Here is a 26731-nt window from a genome sequence, read left to right on the forward strand (position 1 = left end):
ACATTACATTATGGGTGCTTTCCAGCAAGAACACAATCAGACACAGTGTAACACACAATGAATCATTACATTCTTGTTGTTTGCCTTCGTTAAAAAAGGACAAAACAATTTTGTGTTACACAGTGTCTGACTGTGTCCTTGCTGGAAAGCATCTTATAAAACTAAACTGTGTTCCAACAAGTGGAACACAATGTCTATGTTCTAGCTGGAAAACAGCTATCAATATAGAGATCCTATATTTATAAGAGAAGGGCGACCGACTTATGTCAGTATCGCAAAAATAGTAAAAAGTACTAGAAAAAGTATTCAAAATGACGTCTTGCAAGACTGACTATGAAATATCAATCATTCATTAAACAGTCATTTTTAGTACACAGAAATAAGTTCATCATTGGCCTAGTTTTTACCGAGGATTTAATCCGGATCAGAATGTAAGAACCAACCAACTACAGTCGAGTATTCCCCTATTACAGTCGAACGATAGATGAAAGCTCCCTCGGTGGAAACTAGGCCATTGACTGCTAATCATGTGATTGCAATGACCAATCAGAACACTTAATGCCAGTTGCGCTTCTCTTATAAATCTAGAACTCTATCACGCATTACCGTCCTCTGAAAAAGTGGATGTTAACTACACAACAATATTCACTTTTTTGCGATGCTCAAAAATAAATCACTAACATCATTCAAATCTCTATTGATTTGATAGATTTTAGTGATTTCAACTCGATTTCCATTAGGAACACCGCAAAAAGGTGGATATTGTTATATAGTTAACGTCCACTTCTTCAGAAGGCAGCAGAATTTTGCGGTTATAGCAGGAAGGAAACATTTATATTGGCCATAACCATATGCCATAATCTGTAGGTATTGATTAATCACAGTTGCGTATTCTCCTCTCATTCTACTAAGAAGAGAATGTGATTGATCAATTTTTATAGATTACGGCATACGGCGTATGATTACGGCCAATATAAACTCTCCCTAAAAGGGCTAAGCACAAGAATCGTCATAACACTTAAACGGGGAGCATAGACTGTTATATAACGTATAACACATGAAGCATAAGAAATTGAACCAGCCAGAGTTTCTTTATTTCATGGAAAGGAAGAAAATGAAGGACTTTGATTGATACATTTTCTTATGCATTACGTATAATGCATTATGCAAATCTGTGTTCCCCGCTTTAAGCGGGAAGTCTCCTTAATCTTTCTTCCTAAGTTATAGGTTTTGAGCCGTCATGTTTTCTCTCAGATTTTTCTCTGTCGTCCATAGAACTTATAATAGTGGAAGGAGAATACGGACATCGAGCTGTGAGCAAGATCTAAAGGACAGAAATATATTTTTCTATCTTCTTCTATTCTCTTTTGGCACATACGCAGAAAAAAGAAAAGTTACTAAGCAGGACAGAAATATATACATCTTCTGTTTCCCAATCTTACTCACTTTCTACTTATTGATTGGATAGGCTATTCCTCTTCCATTAGTAATTTATTACTATAGGTTTGTTCGCGTCACATGCTCCAATATGGTCCAATATGCTCCTATCATAGCTCCTTCAATGCACTCATTAGAGTAAATAGGAATTATGGCAGGATCATATTGGAGCATGTTGGAAAATACGACGCCAACAAACCTTAAGCTTATTCTACATTAGACACAAGTCAATCGCAAGTTTGTTGCGACAACCAATCTAAAAATTGGTTGATTTCATAATACAAGGTTCAGATTGGCTGTTGCAACAAACTTCCGATCGGCTTGCATCGAATGTAGAATGTGCTTTATAAGTTTTATACTGCCGTCACAACTCGAACGGGCAAGCATCTGATCAGCGTCTCTAGCGTCATCTAGCCAGACGCTGCAGCCCGCCGTATATTCTGTTGGTCAATATTATTAATAATAACGACGTATTTGAATCTGGCAAGTTATAGATCCGGACTTTGGCCGGTATTCATAATCGGTTTTTATTTTAAGACCGTCTTAAGTAATGTCTTAAGTCGCTAATGCGACCTTCTGATTGATTCATAACATCTTAAGACTGTACTTAAATATAAGATCCGACTACGAATATCGGCCTTTGTGTCGTAATATCTTTGCTTTAGGATACATAGAAAAAAAAATGAGCGAAGCTTCGCTGACGAAACTCTTCCATTCCGCCGAAAACAAAACCAACGTTCAATGCTCTTCACTGAAGCCTTCTTAAGCCTATTCTACAATAGTTATAAGCGTAGTTGTAAGAATTGATCAATCACAGTCAAATATTCTCTTCACATTCAACTTGATTGGTCAGTTCTTACAATTACGCTTACGACTATTGTAGAATAGGCTTTACCTTTTCATAAAGCGAAGCGTTTCGTTGGCGAAGTTATTTCCGCTATGCCATGAATAAAGGAACGTTGAACAAACAATTCAAAAAATTGACCAATCAAAAAATGCTTTGACATATTTGGCCAATCAAGTGAGCCATAGCCAGAGTCGTTGCTTTATTCATAGTTGGACAATGGCCTAGTTTTCACCGAGAGTTTAAACCGCATTAGAATGTAAGAACCAACCAATTACAGTCGAACATTTCCGTCATTCGACTATAACAGAATACTCGACTACAGTTGATTGGTTCTTACATTCTGATCCGGTTTAAATCTTCGGTGGAAACTAGACCAGTGTTAAATTTTGAGCGAAGTTCCGCTCGTTACGCATTTTCGCACGAATCGATGCATTCTTCGCCAGCAAAGCTTTGTTGTATGAAATTGTAATCTTTATACAATCGGAGTGTAAGCTAGGATTAAGTTAGGATCTGAGCACAAGAATTGTAATACTTACTTAGACTTAAATGTAGACGTAAGTAACACACAAACTTTCACGTATGACGTACAACTTATTGTCGTGCCTCCAAGAGAGAATTCTTATGCTCAGATCCTTAAAACTCAATCGAGACAGCCATTATTGAGATCCTATAAACTCGATACGGCGCAACTCGCCGATTCGCGACGTTCGCGTAAAGGAGCAATAGCAGTGTCTCATCATGTCTCACGCCATGTTTTAACATCGAAACACTATTCGAGCACATTTAGCAATCATAATAACACAAATTCAATAAATGGTGGAATTATTTTTTAACTGGTCCCAACTGGTATTACGTTATAACAACGATATTTATAGTTATATTCCTGCATAACTATAAATACTGTTGTCATACTTTGTCAGTGAAATGCAAGCAGCGGATGTATGTGTCCTCTCTGCCATCTCACTTCACCCCTTTCCACATTCATGCTCTCGAGCGACTGTGTAGGCGGAATGGGGCAGGAAGGACAGGAGAGAAGAGGGGAAAAGTCCATGGCTCTATTAATGCAAGCAATTATTTTTCGTGAGTTTCGACACGTCCGTAACATCTCTCCTGTACGCAATTACCGAGAAGAATTAAGATCCACCGGGTGCCAATCCTTTTCCTTCTCTTCCTCTTCTTTCCTTCAAATCCTTCTCCCTCTTTGTCTCCGACCAATACTAAAAGCAATTTTGCAGAAGAGATATTGAGGATCTTCCAAGCATTCGGTTCTTTGCACAAAGAAGCGACCCCGTTATATTTCCTTCGCTGCGAACGTGTCTTTGGTGATCCTTACTCTCATCTTTTTGTGTCCCTGCCCGCCTGAGAAGATCGAGCGCGATCACACCCGTTCAATTAATTGACCGGTTTAGCAATTACGAACGTGTTCTCCCCTTCTGCCTTTTTCTTCCACTTGAATTGAATCGTCGCGATGTTTACGTCTGAGCGTCAATGCTGTGAATGACTCACGAGCTGACAAATCACTGACGCATTATAGCATCAAGGTTTCGCTACTTCATTTAACTAATTAATCATTAATATACATGTACTCATGAATATATAATCTAGATAATGATCACAGTTAAACTACAAAGAACGCTTAATGCAACTTGTTATTTTTTTTTACGTTCCTTTTTACAGATTTTTCTTTAATGTTTTATTTGAATTTAACCTTAGAACGACGTACTGAGTATGACACATCAACTTTGATGGGTCATAATTTTTATAAAAATAAACATATTGTAACAAATATTTTTTATCAAAATACCAGATATCAAGGAATATGATGGTAAACTAAATGTATCTTTATTAATAAAACAGTTAATTTAAAAAAAAAACAGAAATTTTGGAAAACCTTTTTCTTTCCAAAATGTATACTTGTTGAAAAAAATAAGGTTTCTTAAATCTTAAAAGTGTTCTAAAAACTAGAAATTTTTAATTTAAAGAAAAAAGTATGGTTAACTCCGACAAATAAATACTGGAGATTTACGCTGTAGAAGTCAGAAAAAATAGAAGGAGTAAGGATAATTTTTCCGCAACTACTCTGTTACATGCTTTTATGTTATATTAATACTGTGTTATAATTTCAATTTCTTACTGTTAATATTAATGAAATTATTGTGAGTTGAATCGATTTGTCACTGTAATATATAGCGCCATCATAAATTATAATCTACATAAAATGATTACTGTAGGGCGCGTAAGACTTAGTAATTATTTCCATAATTATAATCCATAAGTGTAGCGGAACAGTAAAGCATGTTGTACAGCGAAATACAAATGCTTTGCTCTAGTATTCTTTGTTTAGTTTATGGTCTTGTATATCAGAACTGTTTGGGATATGCGAATATTGGAATTTTGTTGTTTGCTGTTTTTAGCGAACGGAATTTATGCCCAAAGCAAAATGCACAGATTGAATTCAGTGCACTAAATACAATAAACACATTACATGAAATATGTACCTCATGTCATAATGCTTGTAATACATCTGAGAAGAATGTAATTATTATTCACTATTTCATATACATATTTATCATTCTTATTCCTTCACAAAACTTTATAAACGCATTTTATAAGTTATTTTACGTCATTTTACGTCTTATTGATATGCATTATTTGTAAATTTTTCATGAGCTGTAGCTACCCCTCATTCTTATGGGATATATGACAAAAATGCTAGGGTTTTCTAAAAGTTCTGTGCGGCGTATATACTGGAGTTACTCTACATAGTTGAACATTTCAAAAAAATGTTATGGCACATTTGAATATGGCATTACATTATTATTATTATTTTAGTATTACTCGCTAATTGACTCGCTGTCCTTTATGCCAAAAAAAAGGGTATTCTAACGTGTTCAAATCTGCCAAGTAGATTAGTCAACTTTTAAAATTATAGAAATCATCTTTATAGAAACTAATCTTTGAAATTAAGAAACGCCTCGGTACGTATACAATTCTAAGATTAATAATACTCTTTATTGTTTTATTTAAATTATAGTAATAATCTAACATAATTATATACGAAAAAAAAAGTCTTGCCCGTGCTAAAGATAGATGTTTTATGTAGTTTTACGTAGTCTTTCCTAGATATATATGTGAATCATACAATCTCAAGATGATGGCCCAATTAAAGCATATGTAGAACAGAGTTAAAGATAACAATCTCGCGCCGGAGATAGTTTCATGACACGTAATTAACAGGCAAAACTCGAGTTGTTAAATTTAGATGGCACCTAGATATCCTAGAATATCATGCTTTGACTTTCATCACTCGTATTCAGGACGCTCGATAAGCTAGATCAAATCCGGTTCTTGGACACATTTGTTCAACGTGTCAATACATTTCGTATCGTGGTAACGATGTAAAAAAGATAAAAGCAATCGATTTTAGTGAAAGAGTTCTCAAATATCGCTTACGTGTAATCTTCTATGTGAAAAAGTGTAATCTTCTATGCGAAAACCAAGGAAATTAATCGATTAATAATGAAATATTTCATTTAATATACAGGTCATAGAGTAACAAATAACTAAAGAAATATTGCGTGAAGATTATATCGCGTCCTCTTCGCGCGAGACAATTTCTTTGAAGGCTTTACGGAATTTACGCGGTTCGAGATCACCGCTGGCTGGCTGGGTAGTTGACAAGCTAGCTGGTCGACCGACCGGCCGGCTGGTTGGTTCGAGATCACCGCTGGCTGGCTGGCTAGATGGATATACCTACACTCTCTCGCATCGATGCCAGCAGGCAGGCAGTACCGTGTTGCTGAGCAACCAGACGGCTAGACTACCTTTTGCCAATCGGTTGGGGTGCGCGGGAGATCACGCGCTAGACGGGGAGGGTGGAGGTACGAAAGGGTAGAAGGGCCGCAAGAAGGGATGGCAACGTAGAGTGGGAACGAAGGGCATTGGAGGGGCGATACCCCTCATGCGGACCCCGACGAGCGCACACAATGAGGGTTGCGCTGATAGATTGCACAGCGGTGGGGGCAAGTGCAACGCTACGTTGGCTTCGTGCAAGGACGGGGGTGCGAAGAGTGGTGGGTGCTGATCCGGCAGGGTCGGGCCGCCAGAGGGTGCATGCGAGGAAAAAATGAATATTCGCTAAAATGATTTCGGGGCCGCCGACTACTACTATGAACGAATTGTTTTTTCCGGCGGGAATAATCGATGGTCCTCGTCGTCGTCGTTGCGTCGTTTCAACTTTTTTTTTATTTCGCTTTTATTTCGTCGATGGCGTTGTAACCAAATTGCTCGTCCAATACTGCAGCGAACTGGTCTCCAGCCGGATTTACGAGGATGAACTGGGTGAGCGAAGAACTGGAATCGCTATTCGCGGTTTCAACTACGGTTATTGCGATACTATAAGATGAAAAAAATAGATTGATAAAAGACACACACACACACACACACACACATCGTCACGTTCTTCTCTTTTCCTTTTCTTCGTGTCAAGATGAGAGAATCACTGTAATTTTTTATTTGCGGTTAATTAAATGAAACTGCAAAAAAAACAAATTTTCATTATAATAGCAACTAGGGAAATTGATCAGCAGACCATTCGGAAAGGATTAATTAAATGGAAATTAGAAATTCAACACATTCAATCAATATCAATCGCAATTCGAGAGAGCAATTAGTATATAATTTTATTTTGCAAATTATCAAGGTCGTCACATATACACGTATATTGTATTCGCATATATATGTGTATATATATATTTTATATATATATATATATACATATGTATATAATGTACACATATATATATATATAAAATGCGGTTAAAATTATTACCCAAAAAGAATATGGACAGTATAGAGTAAATGGACGAGAAAATCATTAAGAAAGTGATGTTTTAGAATAAAATAAAAGCAAAAAGTATTGCTTGACATCATCTGGATTATCACACACAATTTTAATATAAATAAAAAATACTATCGCTCAAAAGTATTTACCCATTCCAATTTGTGTATCTTTTTTATATATATATACGATATAAAATAGCGTTCTAATTCTCTTATATTCTCTTTAGAAAATAGAAAATATAAAATTTTGAGTCATCGAACATTATTACTTAGTTTAACATTCAAAAGATAAACAAAAAAGGTTGAAATTTACTTTTTTTCCATTTAATTAAGGAAGATAGAGTAGGCAAATACTTTTGAGTGATTCTATAACTCTTTCACTCGCGATCTTTTTTAAACGAAAATAGGAAAAAAATTATTTTCACTGTTTAAAAGTATTCCTTCCACAAGCTTTTCGTAAGCCGTCAATTAGCCAGCGTATACGCAACCCTTTCTCTTTATTCAAAACTAAACATTGTTTACGTCAGTGCTTTATGTGCTGCCTGCGGCAGTTCCGCGCTTTGAGCGGCGAAATATCATGAACGCGAAATGCAATGCAGCAGCAGCGGCGGCAGCGGCGGCGGCGACGGCGGCGGCGACATCGGCATCAATGATAATAAATAAAGACGAAAGGCATATTCTGTAAACTCAACTATTAAACAGCTGGAGCGGGCGGTGCGTGCGGTCACGCCGTCCCTGGCTGGCGACGTCGTGGTACCGGACGGTGAGGGACGTGACGGAAGGGGAAACTCTGACGGTCGTCGATGGGATGTCAGGGGTGGCTGAGCCAGACGAGGCGAGGTCAGTTATCCGCCACGCCCGACGTCGACGTCGCCGCTCCAGTACGGCGCATTGCATTTTCGGCGATTCCGCGCCGCGCCGCGCCGTGCCGTGCGCTGCTTGCGTATTGCCGCATTGCCAACGTTTTCGTTTTTTCCTTCCTACGACCAACCTCCCTCCTCTAAGGTCATCATCCCCAACTGTACCCTCTCTCTCTCTCTCTCTCTCTCTCTCTCTCTCTCTCTCTCTTTCTCTCCTTCATCTCTTGCTTCCCCTCTCCTCCTTTTTCTCTCTCTTTTCCTCTTTTCCGCTTTTCTCTCTTTTGCTCTTTTCCGTTATTTTCTGATTATCAGATTTTGTCCTTTTGTTTTAGTTTTGATTTTCCTTTTTTCTTTTTCTCATTTTTCTCTTTTTTCATGATTTGATTGTAAACTTTGATTGTAAATTATTACTGTGTCATTAAATGGATTGCCTTTTGTATGATCGTTATTGTTTGAACGGTTGCCTTGTAATTGTATTGAATGTTAATTGGACAAAAATGTGTGATTGTTGTAGATAAATTAATCCGGCCTAAACTGAATATTTATCACGTCGAGTAACAAATATATTTTTAATTGATATATATTGTGTTTTACAAATTGTTGAGCTAATTTTACAAGCAGAATTAATCGAAGCAATTCTGGTAATCGCTCGGTATCGTTTGTCAAGGAATTAAATCTTTCGATATGAAATTAACCTTTTCTCTCAAGCTGTGTAAATTGCATTTTCTATCGTGTACATCTTTAAGTTTTACAATAATCACGTTCACTTATGTATTTAGTTTTCTCGTGTAGGTCTCTTTTCGTATTCCGGGTTCCTTCCGGGCAGAATCCTTCCCCGAGTGTAAATAAATGTCTCCGTCGTCCTCTTCTCCATTCCCGTGCAACATCCGTTGCAGCCTCGATCTCGACATACCGCTTTATAACGTGTAACTGCAGTTCACGCAAATCACATAATCGTTATTTTGCGAATGCTGACAAATGGAATCTGGCGCGGAATGCGTCCAGTTCGCTCATATAAGAGAATCGAAAATTCAATTCTCTTCAACACACTCTTCTTTCTGTAGCTCTTATTTTGTGCACACACATATACATGGGCGTTCTCAGGATTTTAGTCAGAGCGCAAAATTTTAGAGAGAGGAGACAAAAATTTTCCTTCGCATAAAACTTATTAAATAATATGTTAAAGCCAGTCTTCGATTTCAGTAGTGTGATGAATATACGATGAATACACTTAATATTCGAATAAATAAATAAAAATTGCATAAAAATAGCCATTTGAATATATAACTTTTTTTTATTCGTCAAAAAACAAATAAATACTTTTTTCATTCCATTTGAATGAATATTTTTTGAATATGATTATAAATATTTTCGTTTTCGAAATATTTACTTCTACTCTGTATTATTTGCACATAGTTTGCAAGCCTACAAGAGAACAAAAATCTGTAAAAACAATGAAATCATCAGAGGACAATGAATCCATCAGTGATAACAGATGGCAAATTAGTGACGCGGCACGGTATATAGTTGAACAAATTGAAGATAAAAATAATGTCATCTCAAATAAAAATTTATTATTATATATATATATTATAAAATTATATGTTATCTCAAATGAAGACTTATGTAAAATTATATGTCATATCAAATAGATTGTACTTATAAATAAAAAAATGTATTGCTTTTTAAAAATATTTTTTTTAATTTCTAAATTTTCCTTATGAAATCTAAATATTACAACGACAAAAATAAATAAAATTCATTCTTTTTAATTTAAAATCATTAAAACTATAGTTAAGGAGTAACGATTGCTTATTAGAGCTTTCTTTTTCAATTTATATTTTGTTTGAATACTTAAATGAATATAAATATTCGTTAAATAATCATAGTTTTTTTGTGAATAAATATTTTTAAAAATTCAAAATTTTGAATGAATATATGATTATATTTTTTAACGTGAAAATTTTGAATAAATACAATTTGTAGTTCAATTACAAATTTTTATATTCATCGAGCACACTATTTCAGCGAATTCTCTTTTTCCAGCTTCTGTCTTTTCACAAACATTTTTTTTCTGTATATACAGGATTGGCCATATTCGACGGAAATATGTTTTTTTTTTCAATCATGGGAAAAAACACATTTTTTGCTGTTCATTTTAAAAATCATTTAATAGGGTTCAAGGATCTTTCCGTCGAATATGGCCAACCCTGTATTGATCATATATAGTCCATTGATGCCCATTTCTATCAATGTATTTTAATTTTAACCTTGGTTCAACTAATTCTTCATTTTTTTTCTAATTCTAAAAATTAGAAGTCAATCTCTACATTAGTAAAAATGAGTATGAGGTGATTTTTCGACATTGTTAATTGCAATGAGATTTTTACTCTTCGTAATGTAAAAAGGATTGATCTTTCAATGATGCTCGTTAGTATATTAAATAGTATACATTCCGTTGCTGGGAAAAAAATTTTAGCTTCTTTTAATATCGTTGCTAATTTCAAATCTTTCAGTTCCTTTTTATTAATTTTGTTATCCAGAGAGTGTATTATAGTTCATTGTGAAAATTATTTAAATTATAATAGTAAGAAAAAAATTGCTTTTGAAATCTTCTAATGACTAATGTTATAGGCAACAGGATATATTAAAAGGATGCTATAATATAATGAAAAAAACCGGTTTTATCGGAAAATCGCTGCTTCAATAAAACTATTGAAAAATCTAAGTAAAGAATTATCGGTGATCTTTTCTCAGTTTCTTAATGGATTTAAATGTATGAACTATAAAATCATATAAAAAATTTTACAATAGTTACATAGCTGCTTTTTCTCTTATGTACGTAGCCGATGGTATTCATGATTTAATTATTTCGCAATAAATTTATTTACAGGTTCAGCGCATTAATATCTTTCTAATAGAATGCCTCGATTTAATTTGTGATATTACTACAATAGTTTAGTTGCGTTTCTAAGGCTGGTATTCATAATCAGTTTTTATTTTAAGACTGTCATAAGTAATGTCTTAAGTCGCTAACGCGGTCCTCTGATTGGTTCCTGACTGTACTTAAGACAATCTTGAATATAAGATCTGACTATGAATACCGGCCTAAGTCCGAAAAACCAATTCGGCGCGCAATTCAAATACATATATAGAATATAACTACATAACATGTATAATATGTATAATATTTGTATAATATGTATAAGGCTCATCACATGACAAGGCGTAACACGGCGTAAGGGTGCAGGCGCAGGCGCAAGAGAATTATTCCCGGTCATACTGGTGTGGCACAACGTTGCAACGGAAATAAATTAATTTTATATATTTCCAACGCCTGCGCCCACGTTACGCCAGCTGTTTTTGTTGGCGCGGTTATATTATACGCGGTTAGGTTACACACACGGTTTGGATTCTTAAAAACATAGACAAGGAAAATTATTATCGAGACACTACCGTGTCTCCTGATAATAATGAGGAAGTTGATAATAATAGATCAATAGGGAATAATCTATCAGAAAAACGTATGATATATATCCGTACATTCATTAACTTTGTGTATCCTAATACACAATTGTATATTAAAACACTGCTAACAGATATAAAAAAATCACAGCAATTTTTATTTTTCATTACTTGTTTGTATCAACGACAACAATATTAAAAACTATTTAAGCATCTAAGATCCAGTTTGCTGTGATAGGTTTTAACTTTTACTTGTTGTTAATTATTTTTTTTGCCAAAATTTAGGGGGAGGGAGCAATTGTCTTCCTCGCTGCGTACGCCTATGCACGTATATGTAACGCGACTTGATCTGCAGGAGCGACTTCTCGTTAAGTTACCCATGACTACAGAATTCTATTATAACACTAAATCGCTAACTCGTCTCATTAAGTATTGCCAAAATGTATGTACAGTTCGTAGCAGGAATGCCTGGAATTCGATTTTAGGGGTCCACGTTTCGTTCTTAGTTATTTTTACATTCATGACTGTTAAAATCTGATACGACCGGATATTACGTCAGCGATCATAAATGTATCGTTGTATTTGTGAATTGTGAATTGTGTTTCGACAGCCGGCCGATGTAACCTCAGTTTTAATCAGTGAAATCTTTATCAGATAATCTAGTGATTAGTAGGTTGAAGACGTTTCAATATTTCTCCATCCGAAGAAAGACGGCAAAAATTTTTTCAGTGAAATCTCTGAAATACTCCAAAGCTTAATTGAAAGAAAGCAGATTGAAGCCTTCAGATAAGTTGTAATTTTGAAAAAGTATAATTGCTTTTACTTGCCAATAAGCAAATATACTTTGTGAGCTGTTTTTATTACATAGGTAATAATATAAATAAGCGAATAAGACAGTCAACGATGGAGTGTTTCTAGCAAGAAGTGTTTTATTAGAGACAAGCAGAAAGATAATCCCAGATATTTAATCATAAAGTATTTCAGTATAAAGTACTCATCATGTTAAGAATGATGGTTAGTAGCATTAAAATCCTTTATATTGTTGTTTCTCATTCAATCTCAGTGAAGATTGCAATCTCGGCATAATATATGAGTATCAGCATTAAAATAAAATTAAATTGCGAATCTCCTGAGAGCTGAATGTATTCTAAATAAGATTTTTCCCGTGAAATGATTACGAGGTCTTAAATGAATAGGTCTGAATAGAAAGAGATACAGATTATATTAACTAACATCTGAAGTTTATTCTAAAGTTTAATAACGAGCATATGTATTACAATTTGAAATATTCAACATATAGAGTTCTCTAGATATTTTGAGATCTGCGTAGTCGCAATCCGTTCGATTGCTTTCGAGACAGTACATAGAATGGAGATTGGCCTGTAATTTCGCTTCTCTGATGGACATCTGACTTTAGATGTGGGACACATCATTGCAGTCTTTCAGCATTCAAGGTAAATGTCATGTAGGTAAAACTGAAATCGAAGATGTGAATTAGAACCGGAAGAAAACAGAGCAATATTGAAACAATTTGTCTATCAGAGAGACGATATCGATGGCATACGATTTGTTACGCTTCAAGGTCCTTTCACTTTATGCTCGATGGCTTATACCAATAGAAATTCATATCTACGTATGTTCCCTCATCGACGAAAATAGAAGGACAAATCTGCAGCTCATCTAAAAGCGATGCAGTAAAAAAGAATTCATTGGCTGCGTTCAGTTAACTTAACAGTTAACTGAATAGAGCGCCCGATGTTATTGATGTATTCTTTTAGATTATCCAATCAGCATTTTAAATCTGGAAGAATACATCAACAGCAGCGAACGCTCACTCAATTGTTGAGTCCGCTGAACGCAGCCAACGAGTTCATCCACGGAAAAATTGAGTCTCTTGTTATAATTTTTTTAGTTGAGCAGACCAAAATATTTAAACCTCTTTCAGACCATAGTCGAATTGCTGACACTTTGAAAAGCGTCTAAATAATACTTTTTCTTCATGAATCGCATCAAGTCCGATTTCTCAAAATCTTAAATATCATAACAAGCCTCTGTTCATTTCTTCCAGATTTTTCTAGCTTTGTCTTTAGTTCGCATAACAGATTTTGGTTAAGAAACTGACAATTCTGTTACATTTTTTCTAGCAATCTGTCAACAGTATTATGTACATCTTTTATTGTTATTTGGTTGGCATAGTGTGTAGCAAACATTTAAAAAATCTGCTTTCTACAGACTTGGCTATCAGGGGATTTAATCTCCTGTGTTAACTTAAAGACGCTAGTAAGTGCTTAGGTTGGATGTTACGAACTGAGGCGTGTTTGTGTAGCAATCATTCAAAGCGAAACTTCATCATTGAGCGATACTTTAGTATTGATGTTAGCTAATTGATAGAGTACACTCTAGTTATACTGTCTCAAGTCATTCAAAAATTATTTTTCACAAGTCAAAGGAAAATTTCGTATATTAATTTTACGAATTGAAATCCATTCAATCGCCAAAAATCATTAGATGTTTGTAATCAGTAAAAAACTCTGTGTAAACATCGAAGAATTCTGAGAGGTAGTTATGAGGAGGTAAGTAGATTACAGTCCCCCCCCCCCTCCACCTTTGCCCAGTCTGTCATCTAAAAACCTGGTATCCAAATCTCAGATAAGTGTATGATATATCGAGCTATTTAGGTGCAAAACTCATCTATGCGATTGACAGTTAACGATGGCATATATGAAAGAACTCGAAAAATTCATTAGCCATAATTTATAGATTTATTTCTTTTCGCCATTTTTCTTCGCAGTATGGGACAGTTCTTTTTATTGTAATGTTTGAGAGTAGAGTCTATTTTCGTCGACGAGGGAATATACGTAGATATGAATTAGAGTAAGTCTTAAGGAATTTTCTTTTTATGATTAATAATCATTTTAAAATTGATTTAGAAAGATAATGTTTATTTTTAATTTATTTTTTATTTGGGCCTTATTATATTTATAAATAATAAGGCTCAATGTCAGAGTTTAATCAAATTTTTTTGTTCATTTACAAATTCTATATAAATAATATATTCTATATAAATTCATTCTATATAAATAATATATTCTATTTTTGTGAGTGAATGAAATAAAGATTTGATTCTCATTTAGTTTATTTCAAGATCCTCACAAATAGATTTTTTTTTTAAATAAAATAAATTAGCTGGACCTTATTCGACTCAGATACCTTAGATATAAAAAATATTTTCTACTGTATACATTCCGTGACGGGTTTTATTAATTCACTGAAACATAATTGAAATTATGTGTAGAACTGAATTATGAGTAAAAAACAAAGTTAGAATTAATATTATACAAAATCATAGCAATAATCCTCTGTACAGAACTCATAAAAAGTTTGCATGGAGGCGGATGATGAGACTTATAACAGACAGCGAGTAATAAAAATCGTCGCCAGGTAAGTCTGGTCAGTCTTGGTTCTTCTCAGCGGGGGACTTGGGTCGATGGTGGAAGCTAGGCCGGATCCCAATCTCTTGCTATATGCACTTACCCTTTCCATATATAAGCTTTCTTTTCTTTTCCTCCATGGAATTGGTCCCGCGGAACCCTAGAGACCTTCGCAAAAACATTGGTCGCCTTCTCTTAAAATCTTGCTTGACGATATTCTTAGGCAACTCTAAATATTTTACTTCATTCAGATTTTACAGAAATTTTATATGATACGCGCCAATGTATTTTCTTGCATCTTTCCGTTATAAAATATTTGGAAAAATAGATGATTCGGAAAAAGAGATGTTCCGTGTAACGCCAGTTGTCATAAACGTCATAACAATTATCGAATATGTTTCACAAATTAATAAATGCAGGCTGCAAGTTCAGAATGCCTATACTTAATTTTACATAACATAAAATTTGTAATATATGTAACGTATACTGTAGTATTTCCATGTAATATTTTTCACATATAAGACCTCTGACCCCTGACGTTCATCGTCGACATTTCTAGAGTTCGAACGCAACGAATCGTGAAAAATTGTAATGCGCATCCTGCGACCTCGCTCGTACAAAGAATTGTTCTTACAAACAACAAAGCAACAACATTGTGGATCTGGAATTTCTTTCATTTCCAACGACGTGTATTTATAGACATTCAAGGACACCAGACGCGTCGTTGAAATTAACATGTAGGAGCTTTCGCGGGTCTTTGTTGTAATAAATTCACTAACATCAATTTTTCTCTGAGTTTGCGATGCTTAAAGTTCGTAACGCATCTAAAATAACGCGACGAAATATTAATGTACTCTTAATTTGTCAGAATAATGCAGTCAGCCACGTTTTATGTTAAGAAAATATAATAGATATATGTATATACTACATATATTAATATTTATACTTTAAACAACCCGAATTGGAAATTAAAATAAGAACGATGTTTGCCTGATTTAGTTGTTGAGACCTGATATTATTGCCTCATCCCTCTACAGTACAAATTAAATATTACAGTAATATTGTAGCAATATTACTTGGAAAGATTGTAATGTTTCATAAAATATTACTGCAATATATTACATATTCGTATGTAAGCTAAAATAAAAGATAAAAAAATAAATAATATATCAAAAGGTTCAATAAAAATAAACGAAAGAGGGCTAAAACAAATATATTTAATATAGATAGAATCAATAATACAAAAACAACAAACGTTTTGTACTCGAACGGGTCATTTTCAATGTGATATAAAAAGTCGGTTATGAGATTTCGTTAATACTAAGATTAAAATATGTAATAAAAATAAATATAAATTAAGGTCTAAAAAACTCTAAAAATTATGATTCTAATAAAACCTCGATGATCGTAGATGGAACTTGATGCATTGATCCATATCATATTTGAACGATTATTATTTAAGTGGAATTCTTGATAAGCATCCAGAAATGAATGAAAATTATACTCAATTCTACATGATTTGAGTATCTTAATGGATTTTTTTTCTCAGTATATAATCTTTTGTTAGATTGTTAAATGATCAAATAATAACTCAATCAATTAAATTACAATCAATTAAATTATATTGTATATATATATAATATAATACTAATATTACATATATATTATATATATGTATTAGGTGTTGGAATTAATTCGTAGCGTTTTACAAGTGATGGGAAGTACTTTCATTAATGTATTTTTTAATGCTCATGTGAAATAAATAACATTCTTTCATTTAAAAACGCTACGAATTAATTCCAACACCTAATATATATATTACATATATATAATATTAATAATTATAAATTAATCTTGATTAAAATAAGAGCAAATATACATGCATATGTATATACTTTGATTGATACGAGCTGAGAATGTAGTACAATTTTGATGAATAAATATATAAAATATATATAAAATGAAGCAAACGTGCGACAGAATCAAAAAGTATGTTTTTGTTATCAAGAGACAATATGAAATAAGAAGATAGAGGAAGAAAGAAAATTTAGGAAATGAAATTTAGAAGAAGGAATACTAAGAGGGAGAAAATGATTGTATAATTTAGTGGTATGATTCTGGCAGAGATTATATATCAACCTGTTTATTTAATTCCTGCTTTTGTCTTTTTATATGTATATAAATTTCAGGTATAAGTCTTTATAAGATGGTTCCTTGTTAAGTATTTTAATGTCATTCCATTTAAAATTGTGATTATAATTAACACGATGGTCAGTGATGATGGAGAACCAGTTTCTTTCCATATATTCGAAATGTGTTCGTGTATTCTAGTTTTTAATCTTCTTTTAGTTTGACCAATATAGCTCACAATTTTTACAAGAAATTTTGTATACTATGTTTTGATTGGATGGACGATCCAACGATCTTTTCCTCTTTTTATAAATTTCTTTAAGGTATTCGGAATAGTAAAGGCCAATTTACAATTAAATTTAGTTTTATTAAAGATAGGAAACTTTCAGAAATGGATTTTATGTAAGGAATAGTAAAATATTTTTCTTTTACATGTAAATGATTATTATGTGCAATATTATTATTATAGATGTGAAATTTTTATCTTTCATCAAATTTGGAGAAAATGAAAGAAAGAGGATTTAACAAAATGTGAATGGCATTTACGAAATTTTTTTGGTAAAATCGAGGATGTAACAATTTAATTATTCTATCTACCATATCATAAACAACGCCTAACCTATGGCAAAGAGGGTGATGTGAATTGAAATTAAGGAATCTGCCGGAAAATGTTGTCTTTTAATATCTGTCAAACATAATTCTCTGATTTTCTATGATAATGGTTGTATCGAGAAAATTTAGTCTCCCATAATTGTCAATCTCCATTGTAAATTGTAATCTTGTATGTAAAGACTTAAAAATATTTAAAATGCCGTCAATACTGTCAGAAGGAATCGCTAAAATAATGTCGTCCACATATCGAAAAAGACAAAAAAATAAAAGATTAAAATGCCGTCAATACTGTCAGAAGGAGCCACTAAAATAGTGTTCACATATTAAAAAAGATAAAAAAAAATAAAAGATAAAAATATCGGTCAGGGGATGCCGATAATTTTGACCTTGATATATATTGTCAAGGTTATGATCTTGAATAACCACCAAGTTTTAGCTGTTTTGTTACTCATTAAAAAGTTATAAACAAAAAAAGATTAAGAAATAATCTTATTTTTCAATAAGAATATCTTTGAATCAATGTAACCTCTGTGCACTGTTAAACTATTGCCGATGACTAATGTCATCAATAGAAACGAATTATTCAAGTGTTAATATGAAGGGAATAAGTTTGAGAACAATCTATCTTCTACGTGTGTTCTGCCGTACCAAACTATTCGGGGATTTAGATTTTGGGATGCGTCCCCGGCGAACGATTCTCAAACTCGAGTTCTCGCACACGACTGACTCGCATTCGCAGGATGCTTCTGAGAGAATCGCCTTATCGATTAAACCGCTCCGCTGGCGGGCGGCGAAGTGTAAACTTCGCGGCCAGATTGGCTGATTATTAACTCGGCATTACCAGATGTATCAAGCTAATGCGCGGCAAAGCAAGGTATTCGAGCATTTGCTTATAATCCTTCACTCGTCTTTCGTTTTGCTCGAACCTATCTCTCGTTGCAGATCTCAACGATTCAATTCGGAGATACACAAGGCATCCAATCTCGTTGCTCACTTGTTATCATTCGATTCGCTCGACAGTTTCGGTATCCGTCCTGAACATTGTTTAACATACATTGAAAATGGATCCCGAATTAATAGTATGTGCTGTTATAGATATATAGTCACGATGTAAAAATTAGAGATGTTCGATCCATTTAAATTTTTTACATTAAATAAAAAATAAGATATGAATTATTTTAAATAATTTTAAAATAATTTATCTCAATCATATTTTACAAAAAATTTTAATAAATTTTTTTTATTTTATAAAAAAGTTTTATAAAGAATTTTAATTTAATTTAAAACTTATGTTATCAAGTAGAATTTGGTTATCACGAAAATTTCCAGCAAAATCCAGCCTCTATTAATAATGAATTTTTCTGGCTACCATTTAAATATTTGAAACAGATTATATTCTCATGTAAAAAGTAAATAAGATGCTTTCGTGCGATGTAAATAAGATCGCTTTTATGCGATGTTAAAGGGATCCTAAAGACGATTAGTCATATTGTAAGTAGAGCTTACACAGTCGATTTACGTATCATTGATATATCACTACATATTGCATCAATATCTCACTCAGGCATGCTACACGTATACATAAATTTTCATAACATTTTAATTATACATCAAACATAAGTCCAATTCTAAGAATTCCAAGTTGTTTCTTCGTGCAAATTATTAGTCTGTGGACTACTAATTCGTAAGTACAGTTTTTATACGAAGCAAATGTTGTCATGATGTAATGGTTCTAGAACGCCATATTGGATTAAAAAATGGTAAAGAAGATTTCAATTTTGAAACTTTTTGACATTGTCGGCATAAACACGTATCAAAATGAGTATATTTTAATCCTAGAAAAGAATTCTGCAGTGTCTGTGAGATGGAGTCTATGCTGAGAACAACAAAAAATTTCGAAATTGAGATCTTTACCATGTTAGTACTTACCTATGTAGTGATGTGTCAATGATATGTAAATCATAAGTGCTATTTGCGATATGACTAATCTTTAGGATCCCCTTAAGGAGACAAACACTGTAGAATTTTCAAAAAATCGATTTTTGTATTTTCGTTTTAATAGATGTGTACACATTTCAAGAATGTCCTCTGAAAATTTGAAATTTTCTGTTAGATAATTTGGTCGGACATTTGCGATTCATTTTTATTTTATTTTAGCAAGAAAATAAGCTGAATCGCTTGCTCACTTCTTGCCTAATTATATATGTGAAGTTAGCATATATTATATATTGAGCCATGATATAAAACATATGTTAACTTTACGCATATAATTAGGCAAGAAGTGAGCATGTAATTCAGCTAATTTTTTTTGCTAAAATAAAATAAAAATACTATTCAGTGCTATTCAATGATGGTCACGGGGATCTCTTGCAAATTCTGAAGGGTTTAGAGTAAAAAATTGACGAAAAAATGTAGCGAGAGAATATTACATAGAAAGCGACGATGAACGCTTGGCAATTGCTAATCAATGAGCGCAAGAAATGACGAAAGAAGAAGAATGACGTATTTTACGCCGACAGACTAATTCCGAATTTCGGAATCAAATTTTGAAATTGAAGGGGTTACTTTATGGCCCAGGAATCGTTGAATAGATGTTAGTCCAAAATACATTTCATCCACAATGTAATTCAATTCAGAAACTTTGCATTTTTCTTATAACTACTTTTTTCGATTTGGTTGACAAGTATGTTTTGATCAGTTTTACTCCAATCGAGGTTAAAAAAATTCAAAATATGTGCAAAATAAATGCCTATCATCTCATCAGTTTTTTTAAAATTCAAAATTAGATTTTTTAGACGTTAAAAAATAGAATAAAAAAGAGCCAAAATGTAGCTTTTTTTTTAAAAGTTCAATAGCTTTTGTAATTTTGTAAAATTTAAACTTCACTGCAATGAGACAGAAATTAGTGATCCATACTTTAAGAATAATTTTGATTTTTTTTATTTCTGATCAATTGTTTTGCAGGAATCGTATCAATCAGCTCATCCCTCTATTTTTAAGGAGTTCTTTACGTTTAAGGGATAAAAAAATCGATTTTTTTATTGTTTTTTTTGAAAGCTTATAATTTAAAAAATATCCCACAAAAACGTTTTTTGCGAGAAACGAAAATTGTTCAAGATATACGAAATAAGATGACGTTTGGGGTCACTTGATCGATTCAAATAGCATGCGCCAATCAATTGCCGTAATTGATGCTCGCGATTATATTCAACCTTTCGAGACTATTCTAGAATATTTCTATTTTAAAATGTTTCTACTAATGAATCATTAAATTTGTTGATATGGTACGTATATTCATTATATGATACATTTGCTCCTAAACACATTCACTATGACAAAGCAGTAGTAGAAATCGCAAATTTTTTGATAGTTCGTATCTTTAATGACGGTTACATGAATTTTCTTAAAATTATGGAGATGGATATAATTACCGACAGTTCAGCTTATGATTTGACTCTTTTGCGAGACAATGTCCATCTCAAGCGCCCGAAATATCGTGCTTCCACAAGCTCAAAGGATACAAGGATTCGAGAGGAGAGAGCAACACGAAATGATTTTTACGAAGTAGAGGAAGGTGTCCTGTATAATCTTGGAATAGATGACTAAAAATTTTGATACATAGCAAAAAATGTTTTATAAAACTTTAAACGCGTTTTCCTCGAAATCGTGTTTTCGAATATGGTGATCACTATTCCAAAAAACCTATTAATCCGACTGATTTTTACAGTTATACTCAGAGAACACGTCATTATGATCTGAACTAGAATTAATAGTCTATCTTAATTTTTTTCTATTTTTTGGAAGGTTCAATAAGAAGAAAAAAATGAGCAAAATTTGAATTATTTTTTCAAACTGTCGCCATTTTGAAAATATGCATATGACATTAATTATCCTAATTCAGACGAGAATTACAAGTCCACTCATTAAGAAAAAGCTTCATTTTTTGCTTCCAGGTCAACTATACATTTGTACTTTGATCATCATTTGAGTTCGCGATGCAGGCTTAACTTCAGCGCCATCTACTCTGTAAAAAGTTAACATTACAAAAAAATATTTTTTTACATGTACGCACTTTCTAGAACTGTATTAGTTTTTAAGTGTACTTAAATTTTTATTCATCAAAAAAAGTTCTCAAAAAATGCCTTTAAAATCGGCTTAAAACGTAAAGATTCTCTTAAGACCTTAATTTTCCGCTCTCTACAGTGTTTCCTCCCTTAACTTTATTTTTCTTATATATATCATTATTTTTGTTTTCCTTTTTTCGTCACTACTTTATTCTATTTATATCCTTTATACCGTAAGATTCTTTTTCGTATTTTGTGATGCGCATATAAACATAATGTACGAAACGATTCTTCGTCCGCGCGACTCCCCCATTCGCTCCATATTTTTCTTCCCACTTCTCCCTCAGGACTATAGTGAATTCACATTGGTTATATCAACCAGTGCCAATAACATATAGAGACAGATGGAAGATGTGATGAGAGCTGGGTTGTTGGACCGCTCATCGGTTGGACGAGGATAAGGACAGTGGACACTTTAGCATCCGCAGACTCGTATCCATCAATCACCACGACCGTCTAATTATAACGTTATGTACTGAAATTCTCAAAAATACTGCTGTACTTTATCAAAATATTTTCAAATTTTTTGACGACTCCAACTGAATTGGCTTGATTCTGATGGATATTGAGCGACATATATGTACAATCTCCCACATGTGATCCTATAAACTTGAAACTGCAGACTAACAGCCATAATTATAGCTATAGCAACTGAATTTTTAAAGAAGATAAAAAAACTAAATTATAAATAACTAGGTAATGAGGTAACAGCAAAATGAAGTTCTACATCGTATATAGGTACTCTACATTGATGTAGATTTCGTGATCTATACAGATGTATCTATACACCCATATAGATCACGAAATCATCTCTCATATAATATATTTTTTTCAATTATATTAGTCGAATCCTAAAGAATAAATCGATTTTTCAAGGTTGTTAATGATATTTATCATTATTTTTAGTCACAATTGAGATCACAAGCGAAATGCAACTATGTTTATTTTGCATGTTATAAGAGTAGGTATTTTTTTCGAGTTAGTAAGATCATGTAGCACCGAGATTGCTTACATAGATTATTTACACGTCCAAAATAATGGGAATTAGCTTAACTAATTATAGCTTGAAAACTGTTAATTTTAGAAGATCGCACGTACCCATTGATATTTTTAATCAGAATACTTGAAACATCACAATTTTTCAAAATATAAGAAAATTTGATCAAGTATTAAAATCCATAAGAAATATGCGGAATCCTTTGTTTTTATTATTTAATTTATTCGAATATTCGTTATCTAAATCTTGTCCAGCAAGTAAGATTTGAAAGAACTTGGCAGTTTAGAGCTAAATTTTGCCTGTGATTGAAATGTATGAAATTGGTTAATCTTTATGGATTTGGACATGCTGAACTCGAATATAAAGCTTAAAATTCTTTGAGAATATCGCGGTACTTGGCAGTTGCTGTTTAATTTTAACGAGAAACTGTTCTGACAGGCCTTTGGATAAGACTCATTTGTATTGCTAATAAACTTGTTGAAGAGATATTATTACATAAATAAAGTTATCCTCTACCATTTAAATATATATATATATCAATAATCATAAATTTATATCAATTGTCGATAATGTCAACGCTCTTCAATTACCTTCGGGACTCTTAAGGGAATCCTAAAGTCGTCTGTATTACCGACTAAACCATATAATTTATATATAATAATTACTTTTTTCCTCTTTTACTATTCAAAAATCTTTTTCCGGGATGCATATACTTTACGCATTAATACGTGTCTGTGACATAGAGTCTATGTTGAGAACGACAAAAAATTTCGAAATTGAGGTCTTTATAATTTCTTATTGTTAGTCCAATATGGTGCTCCAGAGCTATCACGTTGTGATAACATTTGCTTCATATGAAAGCTGTGCAATCCATACTTACGAAATAGTAGTCCACAAATTACTAGTTTGCACGAAGAAACAACGTGAAGTTCTTAAAATTGGATTTATAATTAGACGTCTAATTAAAACGTTATTGTTAACGAAAATTTATGTATATGTGTACGTGAGGTATTAATCTTAATAGTAGTATGTAGCGCGATATGTATCAATGACACATAAATCGTCTATGTGTAAGTGCTATTTACAATACGACTAATCGTAAATTTTTAGGATCCCTGGAACCTCAGTTCATTTCTTGCGTGTAGATTCTTCGACTCCGTTTATAGTATTCTTTTAATGTTACTATTTTCCCAGTTTTCAATCTTCTTCTCTATTTCTTAGTTTCGACAAGGTAGTTTCATAAAAAATAAGAAATTATTTTGTATTTTTGCTTCAGACGAATACAAAAAGCATTGTAACTCCCGCTATCTCACAACTCCGGCGAGTATATGTGAAAGATCCGATGCATGTTGGTTCTTCAAAAAAATTCTGTAAAATTGCCTTCTTTTTGGCAATTTATACAAGGCTTTTGCCTTAATGTGCACTAATTTAGTTATTTCAGTATGGTGACTGAATTCAGCGTAAAATTTCTTTACGTGCGATAAACAGATGTGATCCGTGAATGTCGAAGATCCAGTGAAAATCCACGGTGAAATTCCACGAGGGATTCCCCGACGAGGAATGTCCGTGAAAATTGCGCACGTTTCTTCGCGGACTTTTACGTCTAAAATTACACTATGCTTTGGACGACTAGTGAGAGTCGCCGGCAGCTCCCTAAAATTTATTCCTTTCAGACAGGCGTGAAATAATTCGATCAATTCGAAGCCGAGACCTTTGAGGGATCGTCATTCTTTTGATAACGCATCACTGATAAAAGTCTCGTTTCCGTCATTCGTTAAAAAGTCTTGTTTTAACGTTAATATACTTGTCATTTGTCATATCAATATCGATGTTTGCTCGTGCAAAACTGTAGTAGTTGTATAATGAATATCATTTATTGCGCATTTTGCGCATTAATTACAACTGAAAGTTTTTCGCAAAACCAAATTAATCAATTTTTTTAATGTAGATTATAATGCTAAATCGTTCTCTGTTAATAGAGTCATATCATGAATAATTTTGTTTTGATAAGAATAAAAAAATAGGAAATATATAAGTTTAACATTTGGAAAGGATGTTTTTAAGAGCAATTTAAAATTGTGTAAATAAAAAGTAAACAAATTATTGCTCTATACTTCAAATATTTTCTTCTTTACCTTTGTCATTATAAAAAAAGATAAATGTAAAATATTATTGAACAAATTGATAGTAAAATTTTCGCAAGAAATAAAAACAAGATCCAGAGATTTCTATTTTTTTTAATCTCTCAAAATATTAATCTGAAACAAACCTGAAACTTTATTCCTATTATATAGTTAGAAAAAAATTACAATATTAGAATAAATGTATATTATGCAACTAACGGTTTGAAGATAGGAAGTTTTATGTTTCCAGAAAATTCAACTTTTTAGATTTGTTTGGTTTTGTGAAAAATCTTTTAATTATTATTTACACATTTTTATAACACACGATTATTCATATAATTTCATCTTTGGTCAGAATCATGTTCCAATATAGACCAGAAGACTCATCGACTCAACTCGAAAAAATTTCACCCTTCCTCTCTCTCTCTCTCTCGTCGTACCTATTCGATTCTCTCACATTCCCCATATCTCTTTCTGCCTCCGATATAACTTCCCTTTTTACCGGTTCCACTGCCCTCTCTTCATTTACACTTCCGTCCAGCCGAATTTCATCTACGGTTTTGCTCGTGGCGGAGCGACAACGGTCTTTAACCGTGCGGACTGCAGAAAATTTCGGTCGCGCCGCGGTCGGTCGCCTCGTCGACGCGTATTCACGCACGCGTGGGTACGTATGCGTGTACAGACTACAGACACGCTCGTACACACGCCTGCATCGCGCGCCCACACGAGCGATGCGCTTTGCGCATTCGTGCGTACATGTATACGTGCATTCACACGTATATACACACACACACACACACACACACACACACACACACACACACACACACACACACGCGCGCGCGCGCGCGTGGAGATAAGGGATCGACCGCGGAGGCAGAGGCGCGGGCGGTGCGATTCCAACAGGAATTCTCGATGAGATGGGCGGAAAGTACAAAGCTCCAGGACGCGTCTTGCACCATTTCTCTCTCTCTCTCTCTCACACACACACACACACACACACACACACACACACACACACAGCGCGCGCGCGCTCCGCTTCCGGCCGGATTCGGGCAACTCCGGATTGATTTCGTGCGCGACCGTCTGCCGGCCGGCAGCGTAGCTGCGAACTCTATGGACTCTGGCAGACTTGAGGCCGGAGCCTCCGGCGGCTCCGGCTCCGGCTCCAGCTCCGGCTCCAGCTCCAACCGGCGTAGCGTGGAACGGTTAGTAGCGACGCGCGCCACCACTATCCGCGGATCGCTGGAGTAAGGAGTTTTGCGAGCTTGTGCAACCGCTGTCAACCACCGCGCCGCTCGGCTCGGCCAGTTCGTCGCCAACGGTTCATGAGAGGAGATATCTTTCCGCGCTCGAATCTCTCTGTGTTGCCAACCGCGGCACATCTGTATCGTGCGTGTTGCGACTACATGCGGCTTATCATGCGTGATCCCGTTTCGTTCGCCGATCTCTTCGTTTGGCTTTTTCTTTCTCTCTTTTCTCTCTCTCTCTCTCTCAGTATTATATATTTACATTTATCTCTGCTCTCTGTATATTCTTTTCATACTTTCTTCGAAATCGGCAAGCTCCCACCTCAAAGCTGGGAATGTTGAGGTCAAGCCGTTTCACCAGTTCGTAAGTGTGCGGCGTGGATACCGCCGGCCGATTTATACACCTACACACACATACACACACACACACACACACGCACACATCTATATATATATATAATATATATATATATATATATATATATATAGAATACATATATGTACAAATGCGAGAGTAACTCGCGTATTTTGTTACACGCGTCACGCGCGAGACGCGTGAAAATTGCAAGTGTGGTGACGTGTTAAAACGCGGCCATTTGCACTGGTTCCGCCG

At 34.0% G+C, this 26731-nt stretch overlaps 1 protein-coding gene across 4 annotated transcripts in view; it reads right to left on the reverse strand.

Annotated features, from left to right (window-relative positions):
* Positions 1-8311: 8311 nt before the first annotated feature.
* The window catches only part of LOC105146704 (uncharacterized), a 54072-nt gene continuing 35652 nt past the window's right edge, over positions 8312-26731 (reverse strand). Inside the window, exons 1-3 of one of the 4 annotated variants that reach the window (XR_015547322.1) lie at positions 18273-26412; positions 14986-15050; positions 8312-12926 (exon numbers count right to left, since the gene is read on the reverse strand). Coding sequence is in view for 1 of the 4 variants with exons in the window: in XM_011057128.2 (XP_011055430.2) it covers positions 12913-12926; positions 14986-15050 (79 nt within the window). In the remaining 3 variants the exon portion in view is untranslated. Of the gene's footprint in view, positions 26413-26731 lie in introns of those variants that run through there. The other 3 variants (XR_015547321.1, XM_011057128.2, XR_015547320.1) reach the window with 3 other exon arrangements.

The sequence above is a fragment of the Acromyrmex echinatior genome, chromosome 14, assembly GCF_024713525.1.
Source record: "Acromyrmex echinatior isolate Ae372 chromosome 14, ASM2471352v2, whole genome shotgun sequence".
Taxonomy (NCBI): domain Eukaryota; kingdom Metazoa; phylum Arthropoda; class Insecta; order Hymenoptera; family Formicidae; genus Acromyrmex; species Acromyrmex echinatior.